Here is a 16,009-nt window from a genome sequence, read left to right as displayed (position 1 = left end):
CCCCTCTCCTTCCCTGGGTACTGGAGTCACCATGCTCTCCTTGGCCTCTGGAGCAATGGGGATACAGGTGGTGACACAGTATATTGGCAAAGGAACAAAGACTCACCACCAACATAGACAGTGGCAGGAAAAGAAGACCTAAAACACACACCTTGCAAATCAAACACACACGACAAACCACGTCGCTGCAAAATCCGTGTTATGTTGTCCTTGAGAACCTCTCGACTGCTCCCTTCTTATTACTGTAGGTTATCCCCTCCTCTCCTTCTCTCCTTCTCTCCTTCTCTCCTATTCTCCTCCTCTCTTTCTCTCCTTCTCTCCTCCTCTCCTCCTCTCCTTCTCTCCTCCTCTCCTCCTCTCCTTCTCTCCTCCTCTCCTTCTCTCCTTCTCTCCTATTCTCCTCCTCTCTTTCTCTCCTTCTGTCCTCCTCTCCGCCTCTCCTTCTCTCCTCCTCTCCTTCTCTCCTCCTCTCTTTCTCTCCTCCTCTCCTCCTCTCCTTCTCTCCTTCTCTCCTTCTCTCCTTCTCTCCTCCTCTCCTTCTCTCCTTCTCTCCTCCTCTCCTTCTCTCCTCCTCTCCTCCTCTCATTCTCTCCTCCTCTCCTTCTCTCCTTCTCTCCTCCTATCCTCCTCTCCTTCTCTCCTCCTCCCCTCCTCTCCTCCCTTCTCTCCCTCCTCTCCTCCTCTACTCCTCCCTCCTCTCCTTCTCTCCTTCTCTCCCTTCTTCCTTCTCTCCCTCCTCCCTCCTCTCCTTCTCTCCTTCTCTCCCTCCTCTCCTTCTCTCCTTCTCTCCCTCCTTCCTTCTCTCCCTTCTTCCTTCTCTCCCTTCTTCCTTCTCTCCTTCCCTCCTTCTCTCCCCTCTCTCCTTCTCTCCCTCCTCTACCTCCCTCCTCTCCTTCTCCCTTCTCTCCCTCCTCTCCTCATCTCCTCCTCCCTCTTCTCCTTCTCTCCTTCTCTCCTTCTCTCCCTCCTTCCTTCTCTCCTTCTCTCCTTCTCTCCCTCCTTCCTTCTCTCCCTTCTTCCTTCTCTCCTTCCCTCCTTCTCTCCCTTCTTCCTTCTCTCCCTCCTTCCTTCTCTCCCTTCATCCTTCTCTCCCTCCGCTCCTTCTCTTCTTCTCTCCCTCCTTCCTTCTCTCCCTTCATCCTTCTCTCCCTCCGCTCCTTCTCTCCTTCTCTCCCTCCTTCCTTCTCTCCCCTCTTCCTTCTCTCCCTCCTCTCATTCTCTCCTTCTCTACCTCCTTCCTTCTCTAACTCATCTCACTATCTCCTTCTCTCCCTCCTTCCTTCTCTCCCTTCTTCCTTCTCTCCCTCCCTCCTTCTCTCCCTTCTTCCTTTTCTCCCTCCCTCCTTCTCTCCCTTCTTCCTTCTCTCCCTCATTCTCTCCTCCCTCCTTCTCTCCCTCACTCCTTCTCTCCCTCCTTCCTTCTCTCCTCCCACCTTCTCTCCCTCCCTCCTTCCTTCTCGCCCTTCTTCCTTCTCTCGCTCTTTCTCTCCTCCCTCCTGCTCTCCTCCATCCTTCTCTTCTCCCTCCTTCTCTCCCTCCATCCTTCTCTCCTCCCTCCTTCTCTCCCTCCTTCCTTCTCTCCCTTCTTCATTCTCTCCTCCCTCCATTCTCTCCCTCCTTCTTGCTCTCACTCCCTCCCTCCTTCTCTCCCTTCTTCCTTCTCTCCCTCCTTCCTTCTCTCCTCCGTCCTTCTCTCCCTTCTTCCTTCCTTCTCTCCCTCCTTCCTTCTCTCCCTCCTTCATTCTCTCCTCCCTCCATTCTCTCCCTCCTTCTTGCTCTCCCTCCCTCCCTCCTTCTCTCCCTTCTTCCTTCTCTCCCTCCTTCCTTCTCTCCTCCGTCCTTCTCTCCCTTCTTCCTTCCTTCTCTCCCTCCTTCCTTCGCTCCCTTCTTCCTTCTCTCCCTCCTTCCTTCCTTCCTTCCTTCTCTCCCTCCTTCCTTCTCTCCCTCTCACTTTCTTTCCCAGCCTCCTTTTCTCCCTCCCTTCCTCTCTGCTTCTTCCAATCTTTATTATTAGTAGAATTATTCACGTGGCTTGTGAGACTGGTGAATAAATTGGGTGTTGAGCTGTGTGTGGGTGTGTCCCCGCGTGTGTCCATGAGTGTGTGCGTGTGTGCGTGTGTGTGTGTGTGTGTGTGTGTGTGTGCGTGCGTGCGTGCGTGCGTGCGTGCGTGCGTGCGTCTTATTTTCCCTGGCATACGTTTGTGTTGCATTAACAAAGAGAAGTGCTAGGGCTTAATCCCTCTGGAATAAGCCACTCATGTTCTGTTTCAAAGCAACATAATTACGGGCAGCGTATCCCCTCACCTATTGGACTCCAACAACCCAGGACGCTACCCAACGGAGACATAAACACATAATTACTTCCCTTTTCTCATTTAGAGGAGGGAATATTTGATATCAAACCTGAGAGAGAGAAAGAGGGACAAATATAAGGCTTTTTAAATACCCTTTTGATCCTCCCAAGAGAGAGAGAGAGAAGTTCAGAATAATTAAAACACACATATTTTCTCCATATGTTATTTCTTTACCTGCTGAAAGAGAGTAGCTACACTGTATACCCATACAGTATACATCCAATATGAATGATGACCACAGTCCAGAGGCTTCTGCTCCCAGTGCCTTGTCTCAGGAGCCCTCTACCCTCTGCCAGCTGCACACAGGTGATAAAGTCAGGTTAGAGGTGGACTGGTGACTGTCCAAGGTCTCTCTCTCTCTCTCTCTCTCTCTCTCTCTCTCTCTCTCTCTCTCTCTCTCTCTCTCTCTCTCTCTCTCTCTCTCTCTCTCTCTCTCTCTCTCTCCTCTCTATCTGTCTCTCTCTCTCTCCTCTCTATCTGTCTCTCTCTCTCTCCTCTCTATCTGTCTCTTTCTCTTTTGTCTAAGGCTAAAGCACTGGGATCTCTGAAAGGCTCCCGACTGTCTGTGTGTGTGTGTGTGCAGGAGCTCTTGTTTGGGTTGAAGAGATCAGCAGTCAGAGCCTGTCTAGCTGTGATCTCTGTTTCTATTCTCTAAACTAGGACATAACACACAACATGGATGACAGCATCACAATTCATTATAATTCAATGCTCAACATCTTTGGTTTTTAACTTTGTAATGAGTAGTTCAGGGTCAATTCAGAATAGAATATGCTGGAATGGAAAAGACTGGACCAGAATAGAATTAGAATAAAACTTAATAGAATAGAATAACTTATTATTATTTGGGAATATTTAGTTAGCAGCAGAGGCTGATCAGGCAGCGGTGACCCACCTCTACACTTCGCCTGTCCACTTGTGATGGGGTCACATCCATCCCTCCAGCCCTCCCTGCTGCCCCGGATGTCCACTTGTGATGGGGTCACATCCATCCCTCCAGCCCTCCCTGCTGCCCCGGATGTCCACTTTTGATAAGGTCAGCAGGCGCTCACCTAAACCTTGGGTACAGTTATGATAGACCAACATACCCCCTTTGTCAGGCCTCCGGTCACCTTCCCCACGTGAACCACGCACACACACCTGTCCGTCCAGGGCGGTGAGAATCCCTTTGACCTCCACGTGTTGTCAGAAGGACGTTCCGTTGACTTCGATCACATGCCGCAGAATTCCACGGAAACACTCACATGTTCACTTACAGATTCACACACATATTAGTGTGTCCATGTGTGTGTGTGTGTTAGCCTTCTTCTAAAGGTTACTGATGGTGGTGACAGGCTCCAGAAGCCCTCCTAAACCCAGCAGATTTACCCAGCAGCTGCTGCTCTGGCCTGGGCCTCGCTGGCCTCGCACGTCCCCCTCTCTCTGGAGCTCACCGGGTGGACACAAACACACACACATGTACGCGCACACACCATTTGGGCCAGGGGCCCTCGTCCCCAAACCAACCCGATCAGGGGAGGCCGTAGATGGATGGAAAGTTGGCTCTGAGTCCTTATGAGGCGTGGGAAAGGTGTGTGGATAAATGCCTGCTTGTGCATACGATATGACACCCAGAGCGACTGGAGGAGATGCACTTTAAAGGCTGGCAATTCACACCTTTCTCTGCCAAGATTTACTTGAGGTGTATGGACCAGAGAGTAGAGTACAGTAGATACTAGTGTAGGCTGAATACCGTACACATCATGGACACCTCACTTTATGGTGTATATTCAGTTCTTTACGTGCAAACTGTTAATTAGTTGTCTCAATTTAAATAGAATATTAGCAATTATACTGTGGATATGTGCCTGCTCTGAAACAAGCCTGTTGCATTCTTGAACTGCTCCCTTTAACAGAATCACAATCAGCGGTCAACCTGCTGTTTCCTCATGTTTCTGATAGTGGTATAACGGGAGGGAGGTGTCTCTAGGTTGCTACAACGCTCTCCATTGAGATTTGAACATTTCTGTGCTGGTGAAAACCTCTTTGTACAGGCTTATCATGAGGTTTGGTTAACAAAGCATACAAAGTATTTGTGTACCCATTAGTTGCACTGTACAACCATTCTATCATGTGACTCAGACATACAGTAAGCTGACGTAGATCTGCTAAGGAGTTTCAGTGATATATCTTCTCTTTAGTTAAATGCAGGGAGTCAATAACTATGATTTAATTACAATTCAGATTATTTGGATTTTACCTTACCATAGACATACTGTAAAATGAGAGAGAGAGAGAGAGAGAGAGAGAGAGAGAGAGAGAGAGAGAGAGAGAGAGAGAGAGAGAGAGAGAGAGAGAGAGAGAGAGAGAGAGAGAGAGAGAGAGAGAGAGAGAGAGAGAGAGAGAGAGAGAGAGAGAGCGTATTACTGATGTCAGATCAGTCCTAACTGTAGGGAGAGATACGGTTCCAGTCTTTCCATCTACAAATACTGTACCTGACTGAAAGGTATCTTAATGCCCTGATGCAGATCACATATCAGCAACAGTCATTATGTGTGTGTGTGTGTGTGTGTGTACGCGTGCGTTTTCTGAATTGAGCGCTATAGATATTTCAGAGAATCCATTTTTTTCTCCTTATGTAATAACAATGGACTGCATTTATGCAACACTTTTCTAAAGGCTGCTTTATTGTCACCTAATCCATTCTGCCACATATCTAAAGGTGATATCCAATAAGGCACCTTGTTACCCCCACATCATCACTAGTTATCATGGTGATCTACATATATTTAACAGTGGAGAGGTGATGGGGATTTTATTATTCTGTTGTCATATTATCATTATTGGTATTATTTGAATTTTCAGTTGTGTCATCTAGAAATGCAGTTCCTTGTTTTATATGTATTCTACTGTGTACACACAATATACTGCTTTCTGACCGTCTTTTGTTGATTATTATACTGTGTACATACTGTATGTTCACGCACACACACACACACACACACACACAGACACACACACACACACACACGCAGAGAGAGGGTCTGTCCCGTGGATCCTGCAGTGAGGCAGGCCTAGGCCGGACGGCCCTTTCCTTCATGTGACAATTGTACCTGCTGCTAGGACATTAGACCATGTGTGTGTGTGTGTGTGTGTGTGTGTGTGTGTGTGTGTGTGTGTGTGTGTGTGTGTGTGTGTGTGTGTGTGTGTGTGTGTGTGTGTGTGTGTGTGTGTGTGTGTGTGTGTGTGTGTGTGTGTGCGCGTGCGCGTGCGTGTGTGTGTGTTTTCTATCCCTGCGCATGAGAAGTTTATACAATCAGGCTTTCTGCTATCGGTAAAGTTGTTCATTCTTTAACCCATTTGGTGTTATTTGACGAAAGGACCTATTTTATTTATCCCTCTCAGAGTGGCTTTATATGTAATTGTTGGAGTACAGAGGTGTCATTCACCCATTTGGTTTTGGAGGGGCGCTTAAATTCGGTTTAAAATAAAGTATATATTTAATAAACCCTAGAAATGTATATAATTACGGGACATGTATCCCATTGGGAATGACATGATGTTCCATCTCCTCTCTTGCTCTCCCTCCCAGGACAGCGGTGGGTTGGTGGGCTGACCAGAGTCCATATCGCCCTCTATCTATCTAGTGGTGAACTGCAGCCTGTTGTCTTCTCTGTGGCAGAAAGCTGTAAAGCTCAGACGGTGTTTCTCTGCTACCAGGAACCAATATAACTAACTCAGATCACACACACACCCAGCCGTCTGTGAACTGACCTGAATGAACTTACGTAGCCTGTTGACTGCTGTGATTGATACCTGGTAGGTCCAGGACTGATAACTCCTCTACAGATGTCAGCAGGCTGTGACCACAGGGTCATCGTCATCTTTAACATTACACACAAACACTAACACACTCTGTCTCTCTCACACACACTAACACACTCTGTCTCTCTCACACACACTAACACACTCTGTCTCTCTCACACACACTAACACACTCTGTCTCTCTCACACACACTAACACACTCTGTCTCTCTCACACACACTAACACACTCTGTCTCTCTCACACACACTAACACACTCTGTCTCCCTCACACACATACTAACGTGACTGCGGCACGCTGCTTCAGACAAAAACCATGTAGCGTGTGTGTGTGTGTGTGTGTGTGTGTGTGTGTGTGTGTGTGTGTGTGTGTGTGTGTGTGTGTGTGTGTGTGTGTGTGTGTGTGTGTGTGTGTGTGTGTGTGTGTGTGTGTGTGTGTGAGAGTGTGTGTGTGCATGTGAGAGTGTGTGTGTGCGTGTGTGTGTGTGTGTGTGTGCGTGTGTGTGTGTGTGTGTGTGTGCGTGTGTGTGTGTGTGTGTGTGTGTGTGTGTGTGTGTGTGTGTGTGTGTGTGTGTGTGTGTGTGTGTGTGTGTGTGTGTGTGTGTGTGTGTGTGTGTGTGTGTGTGCATGTGAGAGTGTGTGTGTGCATGTGAGAGAGTGTGTGTGTGTGTGTGTGTGTGTGTGTGTGTGTGTGTGTGTGTGTGTGTGTGTGTGTGTGTGTGTGTGTGTGTGTGTGTGTGTGTGTGTGTGTGTGTGTGTGTGTGTGTGTGTGTGTGTGTGTGTAGCAGTTATTGAATCATATTGACAGTAGAATCAGTGTAGGTGGTTGGTGCATATTTAAGGCCCTCGATATTCAGGAGAGGAGAATTACTGAATATAATATCCTTATAATGCACACACATACACTCTCTCACACGTACACACATTGAGAAACAGTGAGATATGTACATGTGGCCTAAAGGGGTCACTGTCAACAAGGAGCACACATTGTAACACAATCAATAAATCTGGACCGATCACTACCCCTCTCGGGAAAGAAAGGGGTAGTGGTCTCGGTATGTCTGTCTGTCTCTCTCTCTCTCTCTCTCTCTGTCTCTCTCTCAATTCAATTCATTCAAAGGGCTTAATTGGAATGGGAAACAAAGTCAAAGTGAAATCAGTTTTTGGTTTTGTTACAGTAAACATTACACTTACAAAAGTTCCAAAGGAATAGAGACATTTCAAATGTCATATTATGGCTTTATACAGTGTTGTAATAATGTGCAAATAATTAAAGTACAAAATGGAAAATAAATAAACATAAACATGGGTTGTATTTACAATGGTGTTTGTTCTTCACTGTTGACCTTTTCTTGTGGCAACAGGTCACACATCTTGCTGCTGTGATATCACACTGTAGTATTTCACCCAGTAGATATGGGAGTTTATCAAAATTGGATATGTTTTTGGATTCTTTATCAGTCTGTGTAATCTGAGGGAAATATGTGTCATAAATATGGTCATACATTTGGCAGGAGGTTAGGAAGTGCAGCTCAGTTTCCACCAAAAAATTTTTGGGCAGTGTGCACATAGCCTGTCTTCTCTTGAGAGTCAGGTCTGCCTATGGCTACAAATGTAATACACCAAATGGAATTCTACTTCACGTATGTTGTTAGATTCTCTATAACATCAGACAGAGAGAACAGTGCAAAGTAGCAGGAGGACATTGTGTGTGTATCTGTGCTTCTAAATGCATTTATACCTACTGGTATCTGTGTGTTTGATAAGCGTGTGTGTGTGTGTGTGTGTGTGTGTGTGTGTGTGTGTGTGTGTGTGTGTGTGTGTGTGTGTGTGTCCTGTGGAATTTGACTGAACACAGGTGTGTTGTCTGTCTCTAGTCTAGCTGTGCCGCGGCATCGCTAACATGTAGGAGACCCATTTACATTACAGACACAGCATTAAAAATCATTTTGAATGGCCCCAACACACACACACACAACGCTCCGCTTTGAAACCTTTCTTTAGTATCTTTTTAATCAAAACTCAGGTTTGCTGCTGCAGAGATTTAATGTCTGTATACCTTTAAAAAAAAATCTATTGAAATGAATAAATTATGAAGATGTAACTTTTCCTAAATAGTGCTATTTGTTTGTTTAGTTTGGGAAGAATTTGTGAATAATCGCTGTCCATTTTAACATGTGTATGTCTTTCTATGTCATTGAGCTATGATTTAAAAAGGCAAGTTATTACGATACCGTATCAACGTTTATATTTTGGTTTTGACAGTTGAATCCAGTGATGGTTATTATCAGCGGTAAGGATGTGGTGTGTGTGTGTGTGTGTGTGTGTGTGTGTGTGTGTGTGTGTGTGTGTGTGTGTGTGTGTGTGTGTGTGTGTGTGTGTGTGTGTGTGTGTGTGTGTGTGTGTGTGTGTGTGTGTGTGTGTGTGTGTGTGTAGCCTTAGCTTTGTTCAGCAGCAGGTTGGTGTACGCAGATTTGTCTGAAACTCATTTTAGTAAAAAATAATCTGTGTGTATGAGTGTGGACACACACTGACACACACTGACACACACTGACACACACTGATACACACTGACACACACTGACACACACTGACACACACTGATACACACTGACACACACTGACACACACTGACACACACTGATACACACTGACACACACTGACACACACTGATACACACTGACACACACTGACACACACTGACACACACTGATACACACTGACACACACTGACACACACTGACACACACTGACACACACTGACACACACTGATACACACTGACACACACTGACACACACTGATACACACTGACACACACTGATACACACTGACACACACTGACACACACTGACACACACTGATACACACTGACACACACTGACACACACTGATACACACTGACACACACTGACACACACTGACACACACTGACACACACTGATACACACTGACACACACTGATACACACTGACACACACTGATACACACTGATACACACTGACACACACTGATACACACTGACACACACTGACACACACTGATACACACTGACACACACTGATACACACTGACACACACTGACACACACTGATACACACTGACACACACTGACACACACACTGACACACACTGATACACACTGATACACACTGACACACACTGATACACACTGACACACACACACATCATGAACACCTGCTCTTTCCTTGACATAGACTGACCAGGTGAATCCAGGAGAAAGCTATGATCCCTTATTGATGTCACTTGTTAAATCCACTTCAATCAGTGTAGATGAAGGGGAGGAGACAGGTTAAAGAAGGATTTTTAAGACTAGAGAAAATTGACACATGGATTGTGTATGTGTGTCATTCAGAGGTTCAATGAGCAAGAAAAAAGATGGAAGTACCTTTGAACGGGGTATGGTTGAACGGGGTATGGTAGTAGGTGCCAGGCGCACCGGTTTGGGTCAGGATTTTTAATTCTCAACAGTTTCTCATGTGTATCAAGAATGGTCCACCACCCAAAGGACATCCAGTCAACTTAACACAACTGTGGGTAGCATTGGTGTCAACATCGGCCAACATCCCTGTGGAATGCTTTCAACGTCTTGTAGAGTCCATGCCCTGACGATTTGAGGCTGTTCTGAGGGCAATAGGGGGAAGATGTTGTCAATATTTTGTGTGTTAGTATGCACAATGTATTTTTAAGGTTTTTATCTTCCTGTTTTTCTATGTTGCTGCAGTTAAGGTGAGAGAGAGAGAGAGAGAGAGAGAGAGAGAGAGAGAGAGAGAGAGAGAGAGAGAGAGAGAGAGAGAGAGAGAGAGAGAGAGAGAGAGAGAGAGAGAGAGAGAGAGAGAGAGAGAGAGAGAGAGAGAGAGAGAGAGAGAGAGAGAGAGAGAGAGAGAGAGAGAGAGAGAGAGAGAGAGAGAGAGAGAGAGATCAATTTGCCATCACAGGTGCATTAGGGCAGAAAAAGAGAGTGTGTGTGTTTAACAAGGGAGCAAAGACAACTCATTTGAATGTGAGATAGGAGGGCTGGAGGAAGCTCAGGAGAATGAATGTGAGATAGGAGGGCTGGAGGAAGAGAGAGAGAGAGTGCTAAGAAACAGAATGTGTGAGTGTGTGTAGTATATGTATATGTGACTGCTAAAGTATTTGTTTGCTGAAGGCTGCGTTGATTCCAACTCATCTTTGTCGATGCATATAGACTGAAGGATACATCATAACAGAGGTATGCCTGGCCAGACGTGTGCGTGTATTTGTGTGTGTGTGTACGCTTATATGTGTGCGTCCATGCGTGTGTGTTCCTGTTCCTGCCTATGTGTCTGCATTCGTGCGTATGTGTGTTTGTGTACGGTGTCATAGCTGGCTCCTAGGCCTCGTAACTCACACCCCATAATGATTTCTTCATATGATCATGTTTTAATTCATAGAAGACTGGATGGCCCTCCTATGTGGCCCTCCTATGTGGCCCTCCTATGTGGCCCTCCTATGTGGCCCTCCTATGTGGCCATAGTTAGCTCGGGCAGCTATAGCTGCTCTTTACTAAGGATCAGTTAACACAGAGAAAACAGAGCAGCGATGTGTTGATTTTATACCACATCTATTGGCTGGATACTTTGAAATACAGTATTTATCTTTCATTTGAAAGGTGTTAATATAGGAGGAGATATAGCTAACACACTTTTTGTTCAGTGTATGTCTCTGTTCAAACACACACACACACACCTCATACCTCCTTTCCACCCCTCTGCTCCCTCATCCCTCCTTTCCACCCCTCTGCTCCCTCATCCCTCCTTTCCACCCCTCTGCTCCCTCATCCTCTCATTCTCTCTGTTCCCCACATGCACTCTATTCAGGGTGGGAGCCTATAAGACGGAACTGGAGAGAACTAATACAAAGACAGAGGAAGATGTGTTGTAGGAAATAGGGTTCCGCCTCCTGGTCGGGGGTGTGTGTGTGTGTGTGTGTGTGTGTGTGTGTGTGTGTGTGTGTGTGTGTGTGTGTGTGTGTGTGTGTGTGTGTGTGTGTGTGTGTGTGTGTGTGTGTGTGTGTGTGTGTGTGTGTGTGTGTGTGTGTGTGTGTGTGTGTGTGTGTGTGTGCGTGCGTGCGTGCGTGCGTGCGTGCGTGCGTGGAGACAGTTGGAGACTATTCCTAAGCGGAACGGCAACGCTCCTGAGTTTTCTTAGCAGTGGGAATTGCGTCGTCCCGCTGGGGTTGGGAAGGCGGGGAGCCGCTGACACACGCACGGAAAACAACCTGGACACAGCCAGTTCCTGGAAAACATGCCCCAATCATTCCACAACAAAGACAGTCTGGAATCTGTGACTGGGAAAACGAATCCCTATTTTACTGCTGAGTGGTTATAGGGTTGTCCAATATTTGGCTCTTTTTTATTTCATTTCCTTTTGGATAGTGTGAAAGACACAAACTACGTGATGTAACTTGTCAGTGTCTCACCTAGTGCTTGTGTGAGGCCAAGCTTGGATGTTTTGTATTCTAACTTTATTGTTCATGTTTACTTAGCCAATCATTTTACCCTTTCTCGTTTGATCTCTTTATTTTTTTTTAAATCTCTCTCGTCTCGCTCTGTTCTACACAGGGCACATATGCAGAAACCAGAGCGTGTGTAAGCGGCCTGTTTAAACACATTACGTTCAGAGAGATTACTTCATTTTACTAATCTTCTCACTTACAGACAGACGGGCAGAGAATTAGAGAGCAATAGAGACAGACAGAGAGAGAAAAGGAAGAGAAAGAAAGAAAGGGACTGAGAGAATGACAGACATGCCAATAAACAGATGGAACGGTGTATTTGTATGCAGGCTTCAATCACAACGTTTGGTATCACCCCGGCCTGAAAGACTTTATCTCTCCGCTCAACAGAAATAACTGATAACAACTGCCCTGAGAGAGAGACAGAGAGAGAGAATATAGAGAGATAATTAGAATGCACTGTTTCTTTAAATACCCCCTCCTCACCTCTCTCTCTCTCTCTCTCTCTCTTCACCGCTCACTCTCGTTATTCATCTGCCCCCTGTCTTACTCCCTCTGTCGCTCTCTCTTTGTGTCTGCCCTTCCTCTCGACCTGCTCGGCTCCCCTCTCTCTCTCTTTCTCCGTGAGCGAAGACCGAGCCCTGCATCTTTCTCATTGGCCGCCCGTCCACCAATGAGCAGCCCGGACGGGCCAGAGGGACTACATATGCAAAGCCTTGCTTCATTATTCATGAGCTCCAATTGTGGCTTTAAGTCCTTGATTAGAAGAGTGCTAGAGCTTTTGGTCCCAACCGGCTGGCTGCTGTGTCTGTAGGCTTGTCACACGGAGGACCACTGTGCTGCTGTGTCTGTAGGCTTGTCACACGGAGGACCACTGTGCCTGATTGCAGTGCTCTGACAGGAACGGAGCGAGAGCGAGAGAGAGAGAGAGAGAGAGGAGAGAGAGGAGAGGAGAGGAGGAGGATAGCAGAAAAAAACTTTGATTCATAGAGGTTTGCTCACATTATGGTGGCAGTGTGCAGATGGATTCTGTAGAACTTCCCCTGCCCGAGTGTTACTCTCTACACTCTGAGCAACAAGAGTAGGTAAATTTGACCTTTTTACTATTGATGTTTTTCCCTCTTGTCATTGTGAATGCCTTTGATTGTGTGTCTGCCTGTGTGGGTACGTGTTCATCAGACTAAGAGTGTGTGAGTGTGTATTATTTTGTGTGGTACTATGCTGCGGAGGTGGCCGGTAGCATGTCAAGGTTGTTAAAACTTTCAGGTAGTGTGTGTGTTTGTGTGTCTTTGTGTCTGTGTGACTGTGCATGTGTGTGTGTGTGTGTGTGTGTGTGTGTGTGTGTGTGTATGTAACAGTGAGTGTGTGTATGTCTGTCTATGGGTGCTCGGCTGCGGTGCAGAGAGGAGCTCTCACTCAGCGTGAGGAGCCGGATTTCTGCTTCTCTACCTGAGTAGGACACACACTCTGACATGTCTGTCCTGGTACAGAGAGCCATAATGCCTTACTTTATAAACGTGTGTGTGTGTGTGGTCAGTCTGGGATGTTTCAGTCTTAGTTTATTAGGCAGGGTCAGTGTGCGTGAGGGCTGTCTGTCAGCCAGCCAGCAGAGTGAAAGGGGGAGCGGGACGGCCAGCGATAGAGAGAGAAGGGTAACAGAGGAGAGGAGAGGACAGAAGCGGCAGGAGGAGAAGGGGAGAGGAGGAAGAGGAGGGGGAGAAAGTGCTGTTAAATGCCAGGAGAGCTTGAATTTCAGACAGCCATCACGGCGTGTGGGCCTGCCGCGGCATTAGAGACAACACAGCACACTGCGCCGCACAGTGTGCGTGCCTGCGTGCCTGTGTGCCTGCGTGCGTGCGTGCGTGCGTGTGTGTGTGTGCACGCATGTGTGTGGAGTGTTTTATGTAAATACAGAATCAGGGACATCCATACCTTTCTGTCTATAGACACAACACCCAGCAGTGACCAACACCAACACGTTCTCTAATATAGATAGAAGGGGTTCTGTTGTAATATTAAACAAATACATTTAAGGAGTTCCAGGAGGCAGAATGGCCTAAAATGTCATATTTAATAATATCTAAATCAAATAGAAGTCCTGGTTTTGGACACTCCTCACTCTGTTTCATACCACTTGGCCTTAAGTTAAATAATAGAATACAAGTGAATGGAATACCAAGAAACCAATAGATGGATAGAGTGAAGAGAAGAGAGGATAGATGGATAGAGTGAAGAGAAGAGAGGATAGATGGATAGAGTGAAGAGAAGAGAGGATAGATGGATAGAGTGAAGAGAAGAGAGGATAGATGGATAGAGTGAAGAGAAGAGAGGATAGATGGACAGAGTGAAGAGAAGAGAGGATAGATGGATAGAGTGAAGAGAAGAGAGGATAGATGGACAGAGTGAAGAGAAGAGAGGATAGATGGACAGAGTGAAGAGAAGAGAGGATAGATGGACAGAGTGAAGAGAAGAGAGGATAGATGGACAGAGTGAAGAGAAGAGAGGATAGATGGATAGAGTGAAGAGAAGAGAGGATAGATGGACAGAGTGAAGAGAATAGAGGATAGATGGACAGAGTGAAGAGAAGAGATGATAGATGGATAGAGTGAAGAGAATAGAGGATAGATGGACAGAGTGAAGAGAAGAGAGGATAGATGGATAGAGTGAAGAGAATAGAGGATAGATGGACAGAGTGAAGAGAAGAGAGGATAGATGGACAGAGTGAAGAGAAGAGAGGATAGATGGACAGAGTGAAGAGAAGAGAGGATATATGGATAGAGTGAAGAGAAGAGAGGATAGATGGATAGAGTGAAGAGAATAGAGGATAGATGGACAGAGTGAAGAGAAGAGAGGATAGATGGACAGAGTGAAGAGAAGAGAGGATAGATGGACAGAGTGAAGAGAAGAGAGGATAGATGGACAGAGTGAAGAGAAGAGAGGATAGATGGACAGAGTGAAGAGAAGAGAGGATAGATGGACAGAGTGAAGAGAAGAGAGGATAGATGGACAGAGTGAAGAGAAGAGAGGATAGATGGACAGAGTGAAGAGAAGAGAGGATAGATGGACAAGTTTCTAAAGGGAACCACGCACTCTTAACCGCTGCCCTGGACTGTGTCTGAACGCTGATACCGCTGCAAAAGTGGAGCCTTGAGCGACAGCCCTCTTGTAGACTACACACACACACACACACACACACACACACACACACACACACACACACACACACACACACACACACACACACACACACACACACACACACACACACACACACACACACACACACACACACACACACACACACACACAGACAGAGACTGGAGGTTACTTAAGTAGAGAGAAAGAAAGGCTAGATTGGTAATCTACATAGATAGAATAAAAGATTTTATTAATGTGAACGTACACAACCCAACCACTTCCTGTATGCCTGCTGACTTTCTGTGTATGTGTGTGTTTGGACAGTGTGTGTTTTGTCATGTGGACAGTGTGTGTTTGGACAGTGTGTGTTTTGTCATGTGTGTTTGGACAGTGTGTGTTTTGTCATGTCGACAGTGTGTGTTTGGACAGTGTGTGTTTTGTCATGTGTGTTTGGACAGTGTGTGTTTTGTCATGTGGACAGTGTGTGTTTGGACAGTGTGTGTTTTGTCATGTGGACAGTGTGTGTTTGGACAGTGTGTGTTTTGTCATGTGGACAGTGTGTGTTTGGACAGTGTGTGTTTTGTCATGTGGACAGTGTGTGTTTGGACAGTGTGTGTTTTGTCATGTGGACAGTGTGTGTTTGGACAGTGTGTGTTTTGTCATGTGGACAGGGTGGGTGTTAAATCATAGCTTTAGATACACTTCTCTTCTGAAACATTTAGTAAATATCCCAAATTCCTTCTTTCTGAATGAGACAGATAAGACCAGAAATGTAATTATTACTAGAGCATTTGGTGTATGTGAGGAATTTTTTTTGGAGAGTTTGTGAATTCATTGCTTTGGTGTGACTGAGATATGGCGAGAGGAGCTGAGAAAGTGTTTGGGACATATAGTCTGTAAGGAGACAGATTCAGGAGACTGTCTTTAGGGTCTCTCGAGTGGCGCATCGGTCTAAGGCACTGCATCTCAGTGCTAGAGGTGTGACTACAGTCCCTGGTTTGTATCCAGGCTGTATTACAACCAGCTGTGATTGGGAGTCCCATAGGGTGGCGCACAATTGGCCCAGCGTCGTCCAAGTTTGGCTGGTGTAGGCCGTCATTGTAAATAAGAATTTGTTCTTAACTGACTTGCCTAGTTAAATAAAATTAAAATATTGTCCCGTAGTGATGGGCTTTAGCCTGGGTTTCCCCTGTCTATAGTGATGGGCTTTAGCCT

General features: G+C 46.1%; 1 protein-coding gene across 3 annotated transcripts in view; it reads left to right on the top strand.

Moving 5' to 3' along the window:
• The window catches only part of LOC139553793 (estrogen-related receptor gamma-like), a 351,374-nt gene that overhangs the window by 186,191 nt on the left and 149,174 nt on the right, over positions 1 to 16,009 (top strand). Inside the window, exon 1 of one of the 3 annotated variants that reach the window (XM_071366464.1) lies at positions 12,246 to 12,737. The exons of 1 other annotated variant lie outside the window; for it this stretch is intronic. In XM_071366464.1, the coding sequence (XP_071222565.1) occupies positions 12,679 to 12,737 (59 nt within the window). In that variant the 5' untranslated portion in view covers positions 12,246 to 12,678. Of the gene's footprint in view, positions 1 to 12,245; positions 12,742 to 16,009 lie in introns of those variants that run through there. One more of the 3 variants, XM_071366467.1, reaches the window with a different exon arrangement.

The sequence above is a fragment of the Salvelinus alpinus genome, chromosome 25 (genome assembly GCF_045679555.1).
Source record: "Salvelinus alpinus chromosome 25, SLU_Salpinus.1, whole genome shotgun sequence".
NCBI classification, from domain to species: Eukaryota; Metazoa; Chordata; class Actinopteri; order Salmoniformes; family Salmonidae; genus Salvelinus; species Salvelinus alpinus.
This window is presented reverse-complemented; position numbering and strand designations above follow the sequence as displayed.